The sequence below is a fragment of the Oncorhynchus keta genome, chromosome 1, assembly GCF_023373465.1.
Source record: "Oncorhynchus keta strain PuntledgeMale-10-30-2019 chromosome 1, Oket_V2, whole genome shotgun sequence".
In the NCBI taxonomy this organism is placed as follows: Eukaryota; Metazoa; Chordata; class Actinopteri; order Salmoniformes; family Salmonidae; genus Oncorhynchus; species Oncorhynchus keta.
The window spans coordinates 30,536,708-30,556,258 of NC_068421.1; the positions used below are offsets into that span (position 1 = coordinate 30,536,708).

The window sequence follows — 19,551 nt, forward strand, 5'->3', positions numbered from 1 at the left end:
TGGAAGAAGTTTGGAACCACCAAGACTTCCTAGAGCTGGCCTCCCGGCCAAACTGAGCAATCAGGGGAGGAAGGCCTTGGTCAGGGTGGGGAGGAAGGCCTTGGTCAGGGTGGTGACCAAGAACCCGATGGTCACTCCAGAGTTCCTCTGCAGAGATGGGAGAACAACCATCTCTGCAGCACTCTACCAAAATCAGGCCTTTATGGTAGAGTGGCAAGATGGAATCTACTCCTCAGTAAAAAGGCATGACCGCCAACTTGAAGTTTGCCGAAAGGCACCTAAAGGACTGACTATGAGAAACAAGATTATCTGGGTTGATGAAAGCAAGATTGAACCTCTGCCCTGAATGCCAAGTGTCACATCTGGAGGAAACCTGGCACCACCCCAACGGTAAAGCATTATGCTGTGGGGATGTTTTTCAGTGACAGGGACTGGTAGACCATCAAGTGAAAGATGAACAGAGCAAGGTACAGAGATATCCTTCATTAAAACCTGCTCCAGAGTGCTCAGGACCTCAGACTGGGGTAAAGGTGCACCTCGCAACAAGACAAAGACCCTAAGCACACAGCCAAGGCAATGCAGGAGTGGCTTCAGTACAAGTCTCTGAATGTCCTTGAGTGGCCCAGCCAACGCCCATACTTGAATTTGATCAAACATCTCTGGAGACCTGAAAATATCTGAGCAGCAATGCTCCCCATCCAACCTGACAGAGCTTGAGAGGATCTGCAGAGAATAATGTGAGAAACTCCCCGAATACAGGTGTGCCAAGCTTGTAGTGTCGTCCCCAAGACGACTCATGGCTGTAATTGCTGCCAAAGGTGCTTCAAGAAAGTTGAGTAAAGGGTCTGAATAAGTGTTATTTTTACATGTTTAATTCGCAAACATTTCTAAAAACCGTTTTTGCTTTGTCATTATGGGGTATTGTGTGTAGATTTATGAGGAATTAAACTTTTCTTTTTTGAATAAAGGTTGTAACTCTTACTTTCCTGAATGCACTGTATTTGGCATATTTGGGTTAAGAACAGGTCAAGTAATACTATATGCTTTTAAACCATTTAATTCTGAAATGTAACTCAAAATAGTAATTTAGTGTCTCAACATTCTCAAAACCCCAAATTAGACAGACAATGATCGATATTGTAATATTGTCATTATCTATGTGGCCAAAGTACACTCTTAGCTATGATGTGGGCGTACCCCAAGGGTCAATACTGGGGCCCCTCCTGTTCAGCCTGTACATTAATGATCTGCCTTCTGTCTGTACTGGGTCTGAAGTTCAAATGTATGCAGATGATAGTGATATATGTACATGCAAAGAGCAAACAAGCTGCACAGTAACTCACAACTGTAATGGTCCAGGTTACAAAGTGGCTCAGTGACTCATGTTTGCATCTCAATGTGAAAAGAACTGTTTGCATGTTCTTCACAAAGAGGGCAACAGATGCTACTGAGCCATATGTCTGCGTCAGGTGAGAAGCTCCAGGTGGTATCTGATTTTAAGTACCTTGGCATCATACTTGATTCCAACCTCTCTTTTAAAAAGCATGTGAAAAAGGCCCCAAAAAAAGGACCAAATTCAACCTAGCTAATTTCCGATTTACACGAAATTGTTTGACTACAGAGGTAGCAAAACTGTTCTTCAAATCTATGGTACTCCCCCCCCACTTAACATACGGCTTGACTAGTTGGGCCCCAAGCTGGCTGTACAACATTAAAACCTATTCAGTCTGTCTACAAACAGGCTCTCAAAGTGCTTGATAGGAAGCCAATAACCATCATCACGGTTACATCCTCAGAAAGCATGAGCTCCTGAGTAGAGGTCGACCGATTAATTAGGGCCGATTTCAAGTTTTCATAACAATCGGAAAATCGTTATTATTGGGCACCGTATTTTATATTTTTTTTACACCTTTATTTAATCTTTATTTAACTTGGCAAGTCAGTGAAGAACACATTCTTATTTTCAATGATTGCCTAGGTACAGTGGGTTAACTGCCTTGTTCAGGGGCAGAACGACAGATTTGTCAGCTCGGGGGATCCAATCTTGCAACCCTAACTAGTCCAACACAATAACGACCTGCCTCTCTCTCGTTGCACTCCACAAGGAGGCTGCCTGTTACGCAAATGCAGTAAGCCAAGGTAAGTTGCTAGCTAGCATTAAACTTAACTTATAAATAAAAAAAATCATAATCACTAGTTAACTACACATGGTTGATGATATTACTAGTGTGGTTGCAAATATAACAGACAAAATGCATAAGATATATAGAATAGTTGAACACTAAAAACAGACAACATGAAAGGAAGGTGACAGACGCCAAGACCAGCTGGACATACAAAGATCAAAGAGGTTGTCTAAGGAGGGGGTCAGCCAAATGACCAACTGATGGATTACAGACATAAATCACAGGGCAGCTGAACACACTAAAAACTAGAGATAAAGGACACATAAAAAGGGGACACATGGGGTTAATTACAGGGTCTGAGCACAGGCCACAGGAAGGGGGGATGTATATTATCTTTAGGTCAAAGGAAGGGTCTTGACATCATTATAATCTGGCCGAAAGCAGATGTGGGCGTTATTGGGCTGAACAAGCAGGATGCACAGATTGGTATGTAACTTAATTTGCATATGGGAGGGACTTATGTGGTGTGTATAACTCAGAGCGAGTGCTCTGAAAAAGTGTGGGTCCCGCGGGGCTCTCCGGCTTGTTATACTCTTGTATTAAAAGTCTATCATTGAATTCAAAGTTCTTCATTGTGTCATATTTGAACCGATTTTCCACTACACTAGATATTATCTAGCGTGTCCTGCGCTGCATATAATCTGACTAAGTATCTGATTGAGCGGTGGTAGGCAGAAGCAGGCGCATAAACATTCATTCAAACAGCACTTTTGTGCGTTTTTCCAGCAGCTCTTCGTTGTGCGTCAAGCATTGCGCTGTTTATGACTTCAAGTCTATCAACTCCCAAGACGAGGCTCTTGGAACCGAAGTGAAATGGCTAGCTAGTTAGCGCACGCTAATTGTCATTGTGTTGCTGGTTCGAGCCCAGAGAGGAGCGAGGAGAGGGACGGAAGCTATACTGTTATAGGCACTTTAGTTTTGCCAGTGTAAGAACATCCAATAGTCAAAGGTTAATGAAATACAAATGGTATAGAGGGAAATAGTCCTATAATTCAGAGAATAACTACAACCTAAAACTTCTTACCTGGGAATATTGAAGACTCATGTTAAAAGGAACCACAAGCTTTCGTATGTTCTCATGTTCTGAGCAAGGAACTGAACCATTAGCTTTCTTACATGGCACATACATGCACTTTTACTTTCTTCTTCAACACTTTGTTTATGCATTATTTAAACCAAATTGAACATGTTTCCTTATTTACTTGAGGCTAAATTGATTTTATTGATGTATTATATAAAAAATAAATAAGTGTTCATTCAGTAGTTGTAATTGTCATTATTACAAATAAATAAATTAAAAATAAAGGGCTGATTAAATCGGTATCGGCTTTTATGGTCCTCCAATAATCGGTATCGTTGTTGAAAAATCATAAATCGGTCGACCTCTACTCCTGAGTTGGGAAAATCTTGTGCAATAAACAAGATTCAAGATCCTAAATGGCCCGGCTCCCCCTCCACTCAGTATTTTTGTTAAACAGAAAACCCAAACATATGGCAGCAGATCCACAAGGTCTGCCATGAGAGGTGACTGTATAGTTTCCTTAAGGATAAGCACCTTTAGTAAATCCGCTTTCTCTGTGAGAGCTTCCCATATCTGGAATACACTGCCATCAGACACACAACTGCACCACCTATCACACTTTCACAAAATGTATGAAAACATGGCTAAAGGTCAATCAGATTTCTGATCATGATCCCTAGCTGCGTATTGCCACTTTCCATGTTGTCTGTAGCTTGTGAGGTGTGGAAACACTGTTGCTTTTATGAATTGTGTCTTGCTTGTCCTATGTTGCTCTGTCTGTACGCTACGTCTTGCTTGTCCTGTTGCTCTGCATGTGCTCAATGATTGTCTATATTGTAATTGTTTTTAATAACCTGCCCAGGGACTGCTGTTGAAAATTAGCCGGCTGGCTAAAACCGACACTTTTACTGAAACTTTGATTTTAGTCCTATAGGGGCAGTATTTCATTTTTGGATAAGACGTGCCCGTTTTTAGCGCAATATTTTGTCACGAAAAGATGCTCGACTATGCTTGGAATTGATAGTTTTGGAAAGAAGACACTGACGTTTCCAGAACTGCAAAGATTTTCACTGTGAGTGCCATAGAACAAAATCTACAGGCAAAACCAAGATGTTTGAGCGACCAGGAAATCAACAGGATTTCTGAAGGCACATTTTCCATGATCGCCTTATATGGCTGTGAATGCGACAGGAATGAACGGACACTTCCTATCGTTTCCCCCAGGTGTCTGCAGCATTGTGACGTATTTGTAGGTATATCATTGGAAGATTGACCATAAGAGACTACAATTGCCAAGTGTCCCGCACGGTGTCTGCGTGGAAATTGGTGCGCAAAAGTCAGCTACCAGTATTTTTCCATCCGAATCAGAGAAGAATGCACGCTTCCAGGGACGGCATTTCAATGAAGAGATGTATGACAAAACACCTTGAGGATTGATTCAAACAACGTTTTCCATGTTTCAGTCGATATTATGGAGTTAATTCGGAAAAAAGTTAGACGTTTAGGTGACTGAATTTTCGGTTAGTTTCGGTAGCCAAATGCATAGTAACAAAACGGAACGTTGTGTCCTACACAAGCATCTTTCAGGAAAAACTGGACATCAGCTATGTAACAGAGTCTCCTCATTGAAACATCTGAAGTTCTTCAAAGGTAAATTATTTTATTTGATCCCTTTGCTGGTTTTTGTGAAAATATTGCGTGCTAAATGCTAACGCTAAATGCTAAGCTAGCTATCACCACTCTTACACAAATTATTGATTTTCTCTGGTTCTAAAGCATATTTTGAAAATCTGAGACAGGATTGTTAAGAAAAGGATAAGCTTGAGGGCAGGCATATTTATTTCATTTCATTTGCAATTTTTAGAAATCGCTAATGTTGCGTTATGGTAATGAGCTTGAGGCTGTAGTCACGATCCCGCATGCGGGATGGGGCGGACTAAGAGGTTAATGTGCACTGCCCCTGTAAAAATAAAATAAACTCAAACTTGCACCAACTACACTCAACCAAAATATAAATGTAACAATTTACTGAGTTACAGTTCATAAGGAAAATCTGTCAATTGAAATAAATTCAGTAGGCTATAATCTATGGGTTTCACATGACCAGTAATACAGATATGAATCTGTTGGTCACATATCTTCTTTTTTTTTTTTTTTTAAAGGTAGGGGATGTGGTGGATCTGAAAACCAGTCAGCATTTGGTGGGACTACCATTTGCCCAATGCAACGTGACACATCCCCTTTGGATAGCGTTTATCAGGCTGTTGATTATGGCCTGTGGAATGTTGTCCCACTCCTCAAAGGAGGTGCGAAGTTGCTGGATATTGGCGGGAACTGGAACACGCCGTCATACACGTCAATCCAGAGAATCCCAAACATGATCAATGCATGACACGTCTGGTGACATTTTCAGCTTGCAGGAATTGTGTACAGATCCTTGCGACATGGGACTGTTCATTATCATGCTGAAACGAGGGGATGGCGGCAGATGAACAGCATGACAATGGGCCTCAGGATTTCGTCATGATATCTCTGTGCATTCAAATTGCCATCGGTAAATGCAATTGTGTTAGTTGTCCATAGCTTATGCCTGCCCATCCAATGACCCCACCGCCACCATAGGGCACTCTATTTACAATGTTGACATTGGCAAATCGCTTGCCCACACACCACCATCTGCCCGCAACAGTTGATACATCCCTAAAAAGCACACTTCTCCAGCGTGCCAGTGGCCATCGAACGTGAGCATTTACCCACTGAAGTCAGTTACAACGCCAAACTGCAGTCAAGGTCAAAACCCTGACAAGCATGCAGATGAGCTTCCCGAGACAGTTTCTGGGAGTTTGTGCAGAACTTCTTGGGTTGTGCAAACCCACAGCTTCATCAGCTGTCCAGTTGGCTGGTTTAAGACTATTCCACAGGTAAAGAAGAAGGATGTGGAAGTGCTTGAGTAGTTAAACGTGGTTTGCGGTCGCGAGGCCGGTTGGACGTACTGCCAAATTCTCAAAATCGACATTGGAGGCAGCTTATGGTAGATAAATGAGCATTACATTATCTGGCAAACTCTGGTGGACATGGTTGCAGTCAGCATGCCAATTGCACACTCCCTTAAAACATCTGTGACATTGCACATTTTAGAGTGGCCTTTTATTGTCCCCAGCACAAGGTGCATCTGTGTAATGATCATGCTGTTTAATCAGCTTCTTCATATGCCACACCTATCAGGTGGATGGATTACCTTGGCAAAGGAAAATGCTAACTAACAGAGATGTTAACAAATTTGTGCACAGAATGAAAGAAAAAGCTTTTTGTGAGCCTGGAACAATTCCGGGATCTTTTATTTCAGCTCATGAAACATTGGACCAGCACTTTACCTGTTCCGTTTATATTTTTGCTCAACATATGTTGACACCCAATTTCATGCTTTTACACCAAATATAATTGGTTCAGTGGCACGTTTTCAAATTGTACAAGGACGTGAATTGGTTAAAGATGATGCAGTTCAATGGTTGGTACACAGCTCTGCAGTTGACCTTCACTGAAAAGGGACTCAAACCCAGGCCTTATTGGTTGCAGTTATACATATACAGTCAACTCCCATACAAGTGGATAAAATAACTTGACAGCACAGTGTTGGGGAAGTTGTTTGGGGCGGTTTGCTTGCATCCCATTTAAGTGCATCACGTTGTTTGTACATTGTTTAATTGTTTCCCTGGAGAATAACAGACAGTATATACTTGTTGTTTATGATGGATCTTATATTCTACTGACCTTTATTGTGGCGTCCTCGGAGGCAGACACCATGACACTGAAGACTGGGTGGAAGATGACACGTGTGACTGGGGAACGATGGCCGCTCAGCGCGTACTTCTCCGGCGGGCGAGGTATCCACTCTTTGGGGTCACGCTTCTGGGCTATGGGCCCACCCAAGGTTATCTCCTCCTTGGCCTCATTCAGCTTTGACTCCAGCTCCATCACCTTGGGGGTTAGGGGGCATATGTAGACAACATTGTAATACCGTCACAATAGGATATGCGGTAACAAAGAAGGAAATTAGACATTTCTGGCACAAAATAGCTGCCGTGCTTCATCTGGTGGGAAATACATATTCGCGGTGGATGAGGTGAGTTTAGCTCTTACAACGTAAAGCACTTTGAGACGCTTGGAAAACCTCCATTTTAGAATACAGTACGTGTATAATCTGTAAAAGCAAGCAAAAACGTCTAATATAAGCTTGCTTATGCTGATGATACATGGAAATCTCTGCTGGCTTCTTCAGTGTACTGCTAAGTAAGCACATCAAAGCCACCCATATCAAACGATCTCATATCTTAAGGGCATTAGGTTAACACATTAAATTATTTGTTGTGTAACCTTTTTAATACGCTGTGTATAGTGAGTATCGGCTCAGATGACGTTCCGCCGCAGTCATGGGTCAAGACTAGGAGACACAATCCCCAGCTACAAAAGCATCACCTGAAACAAAACAAACCTTCTTTTGTAATCTGATGACTGAGGTCCATTTCTTTTCCAAAAGGCCAGCGTACTTCTTATCCAATTCTTCATTCTGGTTGGGAAAAAAAATATATATATATTTTTTGGAAAAGAACACTGCACGCACACAGAAACACACAATCTAGCACAGAACTTAGCTTAGGCCTAATCAGTGGGGCCTATGGGTCTGCCTCGGGGGCAGCTGAGATTGCAGACAAGAGTCTTCGGGAACAGTAGTGTGCGCGAGCGAGAGCGCAGTAATAAGGAATGGGATTTACATCCCTACAGCCAAACATAGTCAGCCTTGAGGCTAATTGTAAACACACACACACGGAGACATACTTAGAGACACAAACACATTCTTAATCCCCCTCACACAAGCTAATCTCCTGCAGACAAGGGTTTATGCCCTCACAAACCGTACACTGGGGAGGAAAATTAACTTCAGGGAGCCTGGCAGAGAGCGGCTTCCACCAGTAGAAAAAAAACTAGCAACAGGGGTGTGGAGGCCATTTTTCTAAAGGGCAATGGAGGGACTTCAGGTACGTGTTTACAGAATGGCTAGGGTATGGAGTAAGGCGAACTTAAGGGTACTAGCCAAGATCAAGACTATCACGTTGCCTAAAAACTAGCCAACATGTTTTATTCAGGGATGGCAGAAAAGGACAAAGAAGTGCTTGGTATGTGTGGAGACATGAGACATAGAGCCCCCCAGCTCTTGTTTAAGTCGGGGGTGCCAACGGGCCAGGGTGAGGTCGAGTTAAGTCACCTGCAGCTGAGCCCCACAGCATGCTAAATAGATCCAGTCACAGTGATCCGGGTCATATTTCACTGTACCCTGTAATTACATCTGTAACCCTGTTAATGTGGCTATTAAACTCTAAAAACTCAACATTTACGTATTTCCATTGTCTCTTCATGTGGTGTTACTAATGGGAGACGATGAAAGAGCCAAGAGGGAGATAGGTGCGTTGGGATAGGGGTAGTACAACCCCTCTTCTCTGGTGATTCAGTAAAGTACTATACCAGGTCACCAGCTTCAGCTCAGCTATCAAACAAACCATACAAAAATCTAATTGACAGGCTAGCCAGTTCAGTGAGGGAATTATTTTGTTGCTTTGTGGTAGATTTAACCCATTTCTTTCCCCTCTTAGGAAAAGAGAGAAAATGTGGATGTGTGAAGTAGTGCTGCAGGCACAGAGGGCAGGTGTGTGTACTGAAGCTGAGCCGCTGCTGCTCCTTGGAAGAAATAGCAGAGGTGTACAAGAGAACAGTTGCTGCCTCGCTCAGTGCTTGGAGTGATAAGGGGGAGGAGGAGAGGTGATGGAGGGATGAAAGGAGTCGTGGCACTGTGCCTGTGAAGAGAGGGAGGAGAGAGAAATGTGACCTGCCATCTGCCGATGGCTTTACACAAAGTCAGTCAGTGCTCCACACACACCTCCTTATCACTGTGGTCTGCCAGTCTATCAGCAGGGTGTATGTGTGCGCACGTGCGTGCCGTGCCAGACGCAAGGTGTGGCATGCTGTTTAGTATGCCATCTTCAACACCACTCTGCTCACCTAGATACCGCATTACATTATTTTAGGAGGTCTTAAAAGAAACTCGAGACAAAGGCTGTGTAAATGTAGCATTAGGGAAAATGCCTTCATTCTCCATTGGCATAGCCTCCTCATTTAACAGATAATGAATAGACTAGATTAAGGCAATGGAAGGCTGTTAATGGAATTGCCAGCATCATTAGGGCAGGCTTTTAACACAATCCTTCCAAAGTGCGTGCGTGTGGTGTCAGACGCATCAGAGAGCTTCTCCGTCCATAGTAATCATATATTATTCAGGCTGTTTCCACTAACTAGGGAGAAGGAAGGACTGAACACCTCTCCCATCTGTGCTATACAAATTGAGGTAATGACAAAGACTGGGAGAAAGAGGCAGAGGGAGCATTTACATGTTAACCTGCCACACGTCGTCTTTGCTCCTTGTTTTGTCTTGTTTGAGGAGAGATTGTTCATTGCATAAATTCAAAGGGCTCTTTCATTCGGGGCTTTAGCTGCTAACTACCTGCAGTTACATTAGCTCTGATAGAGCACAGCTGGGAAGACAGGGAGAGAGGTTATCTTCAGCTTCTGTTCCACAACCCTGACTGCAGTGTCACGTGAGAGACTACCTATAATCATGGCTCTAAAGCACCTTAATCGGGCTCATATCGATTCAGTCACACGTCTGCGTCAATTAAAAGGGGAAATAAAGTGGAAGTCATAGCCTTATTGTTTGGGTAAATAGGCTTGATTGATAATGTGTGTGTGTGGAATGTGTCCATCATTACTCACCATGTCTAATTCTGCCTCCTTCTTGAAAGTTGAATAAGCTTCTTCATATCCATTGGAACGAAGATAATCAGCTATCGCTCGATTTCTGCAATAGGACAAAACAGCAATTAGTTAACTTGTTAAAAGCAGTAGAGATTAGAAGACGAGACAGACAGACTTCATTTAGAGTCAGGGATGTGACTACAGGTAAAACAAATACATTAAATAAGCATGTCTGAGTAACATGTAAATTGCATTGGTCTTTTGTTTGACATGCATTATAGAAAAAAAATTACACGCACAGACCAATTTGGCACAGATAGCACATGTCTGCTGTCGATAATGAGATCTTGTTGCTCTGGGCAAATAAGGAGGAATCACTCCCCACAGAGTATTGAGAAAATTAAAACTAGTCTACTGTACACCACAGAAACAGCTGCATAGTGTGTACACACAGCTATTCTATGAAATTCTTTATATTAGACGAGACAAGTGAAAGATGAGCTAGCGGTATAAGATGTGGAGATAAACCAGACAGAGAGGAGTCAGGCAGTCATTTCACTGTGTGACTCTTCCTCTGTTCAGGGTTGGGCCAATACACACACACGTAACTGATCTGTGGGTGTAACCTGGAACTAAAGCCACAGCTGAGGCTAAATTTACCCACCCAGGGCTAGGTTATTTCAGTGCTAAAAGTCATTCAGCTGAAACGGTTGTCTGAACCAGGGTTTCCGTTAAGGCAATGTGGAGCAGGACATTAGACCGGCAACATTTTCAATTTATTGACATGCATTGGGTGCAACGTGCACAAGGCTGAAGGCCACACACAAATGGTTTGTTTCATAATGCTATTAGTGGGAAAACAGTTGTCAAAGTGCACGGCACATGCAAGCGGTTTCATGTGACCGATATGAAAATATCCATTGAAGTAAAAAGGGAGCTCTAATAGGCTGCTTTGAAGCAAGGTAAGACATGCCTCAATATGTATTAAAACCTTCAGGTTTCAAATAATTACATATACACTACCAAAAGGTATTTGGACACCTACTAGTCGAACATCTCATTCAAAATCATGGGCATTAATATGGAGTTGGTCCCCCATTTGCTGCTATAACAGCCTTTCCACTAGATGTTGGAACATTGCTGCGGGGACTTGCTTCCATTCAGCCACAAGAGCACTAGTGAGGTTGGGCACTGATGTTGGGTGATTAGGCCTAGCTTGCAGTCAGCATTCTAATTAATCCCAAAGGTGTTCAATGAGGTTGGGGTCTGCAGATCAGTCAAGCTCTTCCACATTGATCTCGACAAACCATTTATGTAGGGACCTCACTTTGTAGACAGGGCATTGTCATGCTGAAACAGGAATGGGCTTTTCCCATGCCACAAAGTTTGAAGAACAGAATCGTCTAGAATGTCACTAGGCTGTAGTGTTAAGAATTCCCTTCACTGGGACTAAGGGACCTAGTCCAAACCATTAAAAACAGCTCCACTATGCATTAGGGCAGGTAGCGTTCTCCTGGCATCCCCCAAACCCAGAACTACCAGATAGTCAAGCGCCATCAATCACTCTAGAGAACGAGTTTCCACTACTCCAATGACAACGAGCTTTACACCACACCAGCTGACGCTTTGCATTGCGCATGGTGATCTAAGTCTTCTGTGAGGCTTCTGGGCCACGGAAACCCATTTCATGAAGCTACGACGAACAGTTCTTGTGCTGACGTTGCTTCCAGAGGCAGTTTGGAAACCAGTAGTGAGTGATGCAAATGAGGACAGACGATTTTTAAGCGCTACTCACTTCAGCACTCGGCAGTCCCATTTTGTGAGCTTGTGTGGCCTACCACTTCGTGGCTAAGCCGTTGTTGCTCCTAGACACTTCCACTTCACAATAAACACCTTTTTTCAGTTGACAAGGGAAGCTTTCGCATGGCAGAATACGGACAAACTGACTTGACGGAAAGGTGGCATCCTATAACAGTGCCACGTTGAAAGTCACTGAGCTCTTCAATAAGGACATTCTACTGCCAATGTTTGTCTATGGAGAGTGCATTGCTGTGTGCTTGATTTTATACACCTGTCAGCAACGGGTGTGGCTGAAATAGCTGAATCTACTAATTGAAGGGGTGTCCACACACTGTACACAAGTATTTTTTTTAAATGCATACTGCCTCCAGTTCATTGCAAAATGGTGTGATGCACTGATGAAGCCTGCCTTCCATTGCCGTTTGATCTCTCTTACAAATCAACTGGGACCACAGGAATAAACTTCCGACTTCTGTGCAGTCGAGACATGATTATTATTATTATTTTTTAAACATAGCTCCGACTGGGAAAATTTGTTTTGAACAGTCATCCAACTCGGGAACTCCGGCTTCTTTCTAGAGCTCCGACTTTCCGACCTGAAGATCACAGACGTCATGATTTGACCTAATTTTTCCGGAGTCCCCAGCTGTCTCAAAAGCAGCGAAAGATACTGCAGTCTGTCTGACAGATTGTCCATTCAAAGGCTCTGTATCTGTGCGCTCTACGCATGTGATTAAAACAAATATACTGTACACAGGGCAATTTAATTCCATTAAATTATACAAAGTAACTTAGACCTAAGCATGGCCAGTCAAATGTATTTACCGCAACTGGTGAATAGCCTAATGAATGAATTGCCTAAAAAAGCATTATTTTGCAATGGGATTTTCTTTTCTTCTTCTCTGACAATTAACCGACAAATGCCAGCTATTACTGGCTAACGGAAACCCTGGTCTGAACAGAATGAATTTACAGTGAGAACAGAATGTGAGTTTAAGTAGTAAAGTTCGATAGATCGATAATAGGTGTCAAAGTTCAAGGAGGGCTTACTCACAGCGTTGTATGGTCTGGGAGCATTGGGCAAGGCTATTCACCGGAGTGAGAAAATTGACCAAAAAAATAATAATAAAAAAAAGATGTTGGGCTTGGCAGACACACGGAGGCTGGCTGGCTTTAAAGTGGTGTGTGTGTGTGTTTGACAGTCTGTCTGGACAGCATGTAGCTGGCCTTTCAGCCTGACTGCACCCTGTGCCACATGTACCACCATGCCGTCCCCCTCCTCCTATTCCCCTTCCACCCCTCCTGTATCCCTGCCTACTCCCAGATGACAATAGCAGTGTGATTACAACTGAAGGTCAACAGGAGGTTATCGCTCATGTGACAGCCTGCTGCAGGTCTGGTGAGGTGGTTAGTGTGTTGTGTAAAATAGTTAAAAGGGTGTGTGTTGTGCCTGTGTGTACCGTGTTTCCCTAGCTCCACCCAGGCCCAGCAGACGGAGACAGAAACCCCTGAAGCATATTGGTTGTGCGTATGTACTAGTGTTATCCTGGGCTGCAACAGAACGGTCAGTCTTACTCTGGGGCTGCTTGCCGCAGCAGACAATGGTACACTGTGGGCCTCTCAGCTGAGACGGGCAAAACAAAAAGATCCTTGGTGTCATGTACACAGATATATTAAAAGAACAACCCAAACCAGCTACAGCCTGTTCTGTCCTCCAGAAAAGCACAAAACCCTGCACAAGGGTTTCCAGAGCCAAGCGAGAGATAGACATCACTGAATTTCTCATTTCAGATTCATTAAACCCTTACAGTACCACCAAGGATTGGTAAAACTAAGCCACGATTGATCACAGCCTGTCAGTTCAAATGGGAACAAATTAGTGATAGTGGGCAGAGCAAGCAAGGTGAGCAGATCCAAGCACGAGCTAGCGAAATGCTATTTGCACGTTCTAACATTAATTTGCATATTTCCATTATGGAACACCTACTCTGAAGTGCCCATGTGCAATAATTCGCCATGGCACTCCTTTAAAACAAGCCTTTTTTTTTATTTTTTTTTTTTGAAAGTCCACTCTGGATTCTAGTTTTGGGAACAGAACACTGTATTGAGATCAAAATGTTTAATCTGTAAGAACATTTACAGATGATCAGCCAAAATGCATCTCGTTCCATCTTCTCCTGGCCAATGGGCTTCCTCTCACTACCATATTTGGTAGTGAGCGGAAACGCCAAGCGGATGCTTCACATTATTACATCCGGTGAAATATCTGACCCCATCCTCCATACAAGGGAAGATGGGGGCCAATTCATTATTCTACCACAGCTAGGAACAAGATGTATCAATAAGAGCAACAGAGACTGGGAAGGACAAAAGCATTCTTGTATCGGCATCAGTTAAAAATCAAGATGCTGAAGTACTGCAGTGTCGGACTGTTGAGATCCAAGCTTTTCCGTCCTCACCCTGGCTCGACCTCTGGGGGGGGATTATATTAAAAAACATACCAAATTCACTATGCGGCAAGAACAGACAAGAGAGAGGGGGCAAAAGAGGGAGAGAAAGGAAGAAGAGAAAACAGAGGGAAAAATAAAAGGGAGAGGGTGGAGAGAGAAATGGGAAGAGGACTAACAGATCGCAAGCACGCTCGTCTCCATGGCTACCAACCCACAGTGAGAGGAAACAGTGTGTGGTTGGTTGGTATCAGTGAGCGGGCTGCCATGGCCAGAGGTAACAAAACACATCCTCGCTCAGAGTACATGCTGTATCTACAAACTGTTGTTTACCAATTCAACACCCACACACACAGATGTCACATATATCAACTATCCATCCAAAAACAGTGGTTGGCAAATAGATTACATCACGCTGCTTACTTAGACAGCCAATACCCAACCCCACCCTTTTATTTAAAAAAAAAAAATTAATGACATGATCATGAGAAACTGCTCTAACAAGGATTTCACCAGCAATGGGAGCGTAGACAAATTAGACAAAACATATAACAACCCTAAACATAGGCTGAATGCAGCAGAGGGTGAAATGCTGCTATTCAAAGTGCAGAGACAGGACAGTGAGAGCGGTTCCATGAAGAATATACAACAAACAGAGCAAGGAGATGCTGCATTAGCACATACAGCGCAAGCCTGTTGCCAGCCAGCCAGCTTGTTGATCACATCACGTCCTGTTGATCTAGCTCCGCACCACACACACCTGCTTCAAGAGCCCCGCCCCAGAGCAGCCACGCTGCTGCACAGCTTTCACACTGCACTATTTATTTTATTTTATTTAACCTTGAACTAGAAAAGTCAGTTAAGAACAAATTCTTATTTACAATGACGGCCTAGGTACAGTGGACTAACTGCCTTGTTCAGGGCAGAACAGATTTTTACCTTGTCAGCTCGGCGATTCGATCTAGCAACCTTTCAGTTATGGCCCAATGCTCTACCCACTAGGCTACCTGCCGCCCCTAAATTCACTATGAAATCAATTTAGAAGCAAGGCAAAGCGCGACAGACCTGGTGCTGCATGTATCAAGCATCTCAGAGTAGGATTGCTGATATAGAATCAGTTTTGTCTTTTAGATCATAATGAATAATATTACATGGACAGGGGGGGACCGGATCCTAAATTAGCCTTCCAACTCAGAGAAACTTGTTACATACTGCCTAGTCTTACACCCTACAACAGCCCATAGAGTCAAAGACATCCACACATTTCAGTATACACTCACTCAGTCTTGATTCTGTAGCACAGTTGGTAGAGCATGGCGCTTGTAACGCCAGGGTAGTGGGTTCGATTCCCGGGACCACCCATACGTAGAATGTATGCACACATGACTGTAAGTCGCTTTGGATAAAAGCGTCTGCTAAATGGCATATATTATATATTATATATATATTGATTGTGCCAATCATTACCAAGCCATGGTCTACTTAGCCATCTTACTGGTCAATCAATCCAGGCTATAAAACCAGCTTTTCTGCTTCGCCAGCCAGGACACCATCTCTAACAAGGTTGAGTACACTTGACATCACAGCCGTAGACAAGATGTATAGACCTGCTGAATATTTCAACACAAGCCTGTATCATTAAATGTTTTAAGCAATGTCTGAACTCTGAGGAACCGTGTCACATATAGAATTCTATTCCCTTTAGAATGTTATATCCATTTGTATGTAGGTCAAGTCTTTGATCGTATATGCTGCTTGTGTGTGTAGGTATACCCTGCAGACCTGGTTTTAAAAAAGGTAGCTAGTATTTGTTTTCTTGACTGCCTGGATTACCAATTGTGTGGAATTTGCACTTTTAGGACTATACCATTGCACCAGGCAAGCTCAATGACGTGCAACTAAAGTATTTGAAAGATAACATGGTATTATTTGAACCCAAGTGTGGTATTGGCGTATTAAGACTAAGTGGTAGACCTCAACTCTGAATAGGCTCAATGTTTTATGAGTTGCCCTGCGCTGCCTGCCTGCAGCTGTATATATAGAGCATGATATCACAACCTGGGCTTGTTCTGGCTCAGTGTTACAGTGCTTCTCTCTCTGGCCTGTGAAATGATAACCTCAGTAGAAACAAACAGGGTGGAGGACAAGGCTCAGTACAGTTCTAAAAAGACAAGGCCACTGACTGGCAGGCAGAGAAAGACATTACAGAAAGAGAGATAAACATTCAATAAATAGACAATAGAATAAAAGCAATGTGAGAGCGCTCGCAAGAAGAAGTGGTGGGTTTCTTTATTGCTTTCCCATCGCTGTCCTTGGGCAAAGAATGAGACTCTACAGCCCATAGTGTCCGGTGCTTGCCTGCTCTGAGTTGGAGGGATACATGGCTTAGTAGAGCGGTTAAGATCACAAAGCCATGATCAACCATGTGGAAGCCATGGAAGAGCAGCATTATTGTAAGGCACATGAGTTACTCTGCCCACAGAGGGGGAGGGAAAGAGAAAACCAAGGGAGCGGGAAGCTTTTAAGACATTTCTATAACAAAGGATTGTGTGGAGCATGTGCCCATATTCTCTCTCCCCCTCTCTAACCATGATCCTTGTATGTACTGTACTCAACAGTTCTGAGTGTGTAGGAAAGGCCTTGTTGCCTCTAACATTCAGGAGTTTGAACCAATTATATGAAAGGATTGAGTCATTACAGTTGTATCCCTGGGCAACCATAAATGTCCATGAAAAAGACAAGTCAGTCATGAATTCTGTCCAGTTCAATGCATCTGATAGGTGGAGTTGGGCTACTGCAGACTTGCATCCAAAATAGCTCCCTATTCCCTATTAGCGTACTACTTTTGACCAGTGTCTCATTGGGCTCTGGTATGGGGAATAGGGAGCTCTGGCCTAATGCAGTGCACTATGTAGGGAATAGCGTACCATGAGACTGACCCCATGTCTATGTCATTAGACAGCAGCAATTAACAGTCTTCTTACCTGCAGAAATCTAGCAATTAACCCTTGGCCTACAACGGTAGCGTCACTGTGGAAATGTAATTAACATAAAATACCAATTTGTTTATTTCAGCTAGAGATATGTTTCTCAATCCACCGATATTGCTCTTCGGCATCTGCGGTGAAAGGTGGCAGACCGAGAACGGTGTTAGTCAGACCATGAGACATCCCGAAAATCGGTCTTCTCATGAAAACGTCTGTAGCTCCTAGTGAGGCTTCGGATACACGCACACCACGCAGCGCTTCAGAGTAAATTACTCGCTAACGTCCAGTCCCTAGTTAAAGTCGACGAAATAAGGGCAAGAGTTGATTTCCAAAGAGATATCTGGGATTGTAAACATACTCATAAGTGAAATATATTGGAACACAGCTTAGCCTTTTGTTAATCACACTGTCATCTCAGATTCTCAAAATATGCCTTACAGCCAACGCTAGACAAGCATTTGTGTAGGTTTATAATAGCCGAGCATAGCATTATGCCTTGCTAGCAGCAAGCAACCTTGTCACGGAAATCAGAAAAGCAATCAAATTAAATCGTTTACCTTTGATGAACCTCGGATGTTTTCACTCACAAGACTCCCAGGTAGATAGCAAAAGTTAATTTCTTCCCAAAAATATTATTTTTGTAGGCGAAACAGCTCCGTTTGTTCTTCACGTTTGGCTGAGAAATCGCCCGGAAAATGTGGTCACCACAACGCCAATTTTTTCCCCAAATTAGCGCCATAATATCGACAGAAACATGGCAAACGTTGTTTAGAATCCATCCTCAAGGTGTTTTTCTAATATCTATTCGATAATATATCCGTCGGGGACAATTCCTTTTTCTCTAGGACCGATTGGAGTAATGGCTACCTCTGCACTTTACGCGAGAATCTCTCGGAGCCACCATGTGACCACTTACGCAATGTGCGGCTATTCTTCAACAGAAATGCGTAAAACTACGTCAATGCTGTAGACACCTTGGGGAATACGTAGAAAGCGTAAGCTCGTTGATGGTACATTCACAGCCATATAGGGAGTCATTGGAACGCAGCGCTTTCAAAACCTGGGGCACTTCCTGATTGGATTTCAGGCTTTCGCCTGCAACACCAGTTCTGTTATACTCGCAGACAATATCTTTACAATTTTGGAAACGTTAGAGTGTTCTATCGAAAGCTATGCATATACTAGCATATTTTCCTGACCAAATATCCCGTTTAAAAACGGGAACATTTTTTTCCAAAAATGAAAATACTGCCCACTAACACCAACAGGTTAAGTACTGCAGTGCATATCCTCCTCAAGGACTGCACCAGATTTGCCAGTTCTTACAGTGAGATGTTACCCCACTCTTCCACCAAGGTACCTGCAAGTTCCCAAACATTTCTGGGGGAAATGGCCCTCACCCTCCGATCCAACAGGTCCGAGACGTGGTCTGCCACTGCGAGGACGATCACCTGTCCGTCCAGTCTCCCTGTAGCGCTGCCTAGGCGTCTCACAGTACAGACATTGCAATTTATTGCCCTGGCCACATCTGCAGTCCTCATGCCTCCTTGCAGCATGCCTAAGGCCTGTTCACAGAGATGAGCAGGGACCCTGGGCTGTTTTTCCAGAGTCTGTAGAAAGGCCTCTTTAGTGTCCTAGTTTTCATAACTGTGACCTTAATTGCCTACCATCTGTAAGCGGTTAGTGTCTTAATGACCGTTCCACAGGTGAATGTTCATTAATTGTTTATGGTTCATTAAACAAGATTGGGAAACGGTGTTTAACCCTTTACAATTAAGATTTAGTTATTTGGATTTATATTAATCATCTTTGAAAGACAGGGTCCTGAAAAGTGGATGTTTCTTTTTTTGCTGAGTTTAGAACAGGAAGCATCCATGCTTTGGTCTATCCAACACTGGTAAGACCAATCGGATTCCACACTTCAAGATTGCGTCGATCACGTGGACTGGGATTAGTTCCAAGTATCCTCAGATAACAGTAACATACGCTGCTGACTCAGTGAGCAAGTTTATAATGAAGTGTATATGAGATGCTGTACACAATGTGACTATTTAAACCTTCCCTAACCAGAAGTGTGTATGATGTCCTATGAGTGTCATATGATGAAGATCAAATGTTAGTGATTAATTTTATCTATATTTCAGCTTTTTTTTTACTCCAATCTTTCGCTGGAAAAGTGGCTGTTCTTTTGACTTGGCTATGACCTAACAATCATATGTTGTGCTTTCGCTGTAAAGCATTTTTGAAATCGGATACGATGGGTAGATTAACAAGATGTTTATCTTTCTTTTGATGTATTGGACTTG

The 19,551-nt window shown here is 43.1% G+C and overlaps 1 protein-coding gene across 3 annotated transcripts in view; it reads right to left on the minus strand.

Annotated features, from left to right (window-relative positions):
* LOC118371218 (lissencephaly-1 homolog A) overlaps positions 1-19,551 on the minus strand; it is an 82,084-nt gene that overhangs the window by 16,031 nt on the left and 46,502 nt on the right. For all 3 annotated transcript variants that reach the window (XM_035756699.2, XM_035756622.2, XM_035756765.2), the window contains exons 3-5: positions 10,030-10,114; positions 7,700-7,774; positions 6,979-7,185 (exon numbers count right to left, since the gene is read on the minus strand). In XM_035756699.2, the coding sequence (XP_035612592.1) occupies positions 6,979-7,185; positions 7,700-7,774; positions 10,030-10,114 (367 nt within the window). The remainder of the gene's footprint in view (positions 1-6,978; positions 7,186-7,699; positions 7,775-10,029; positions 10,115-19,551) is intronic.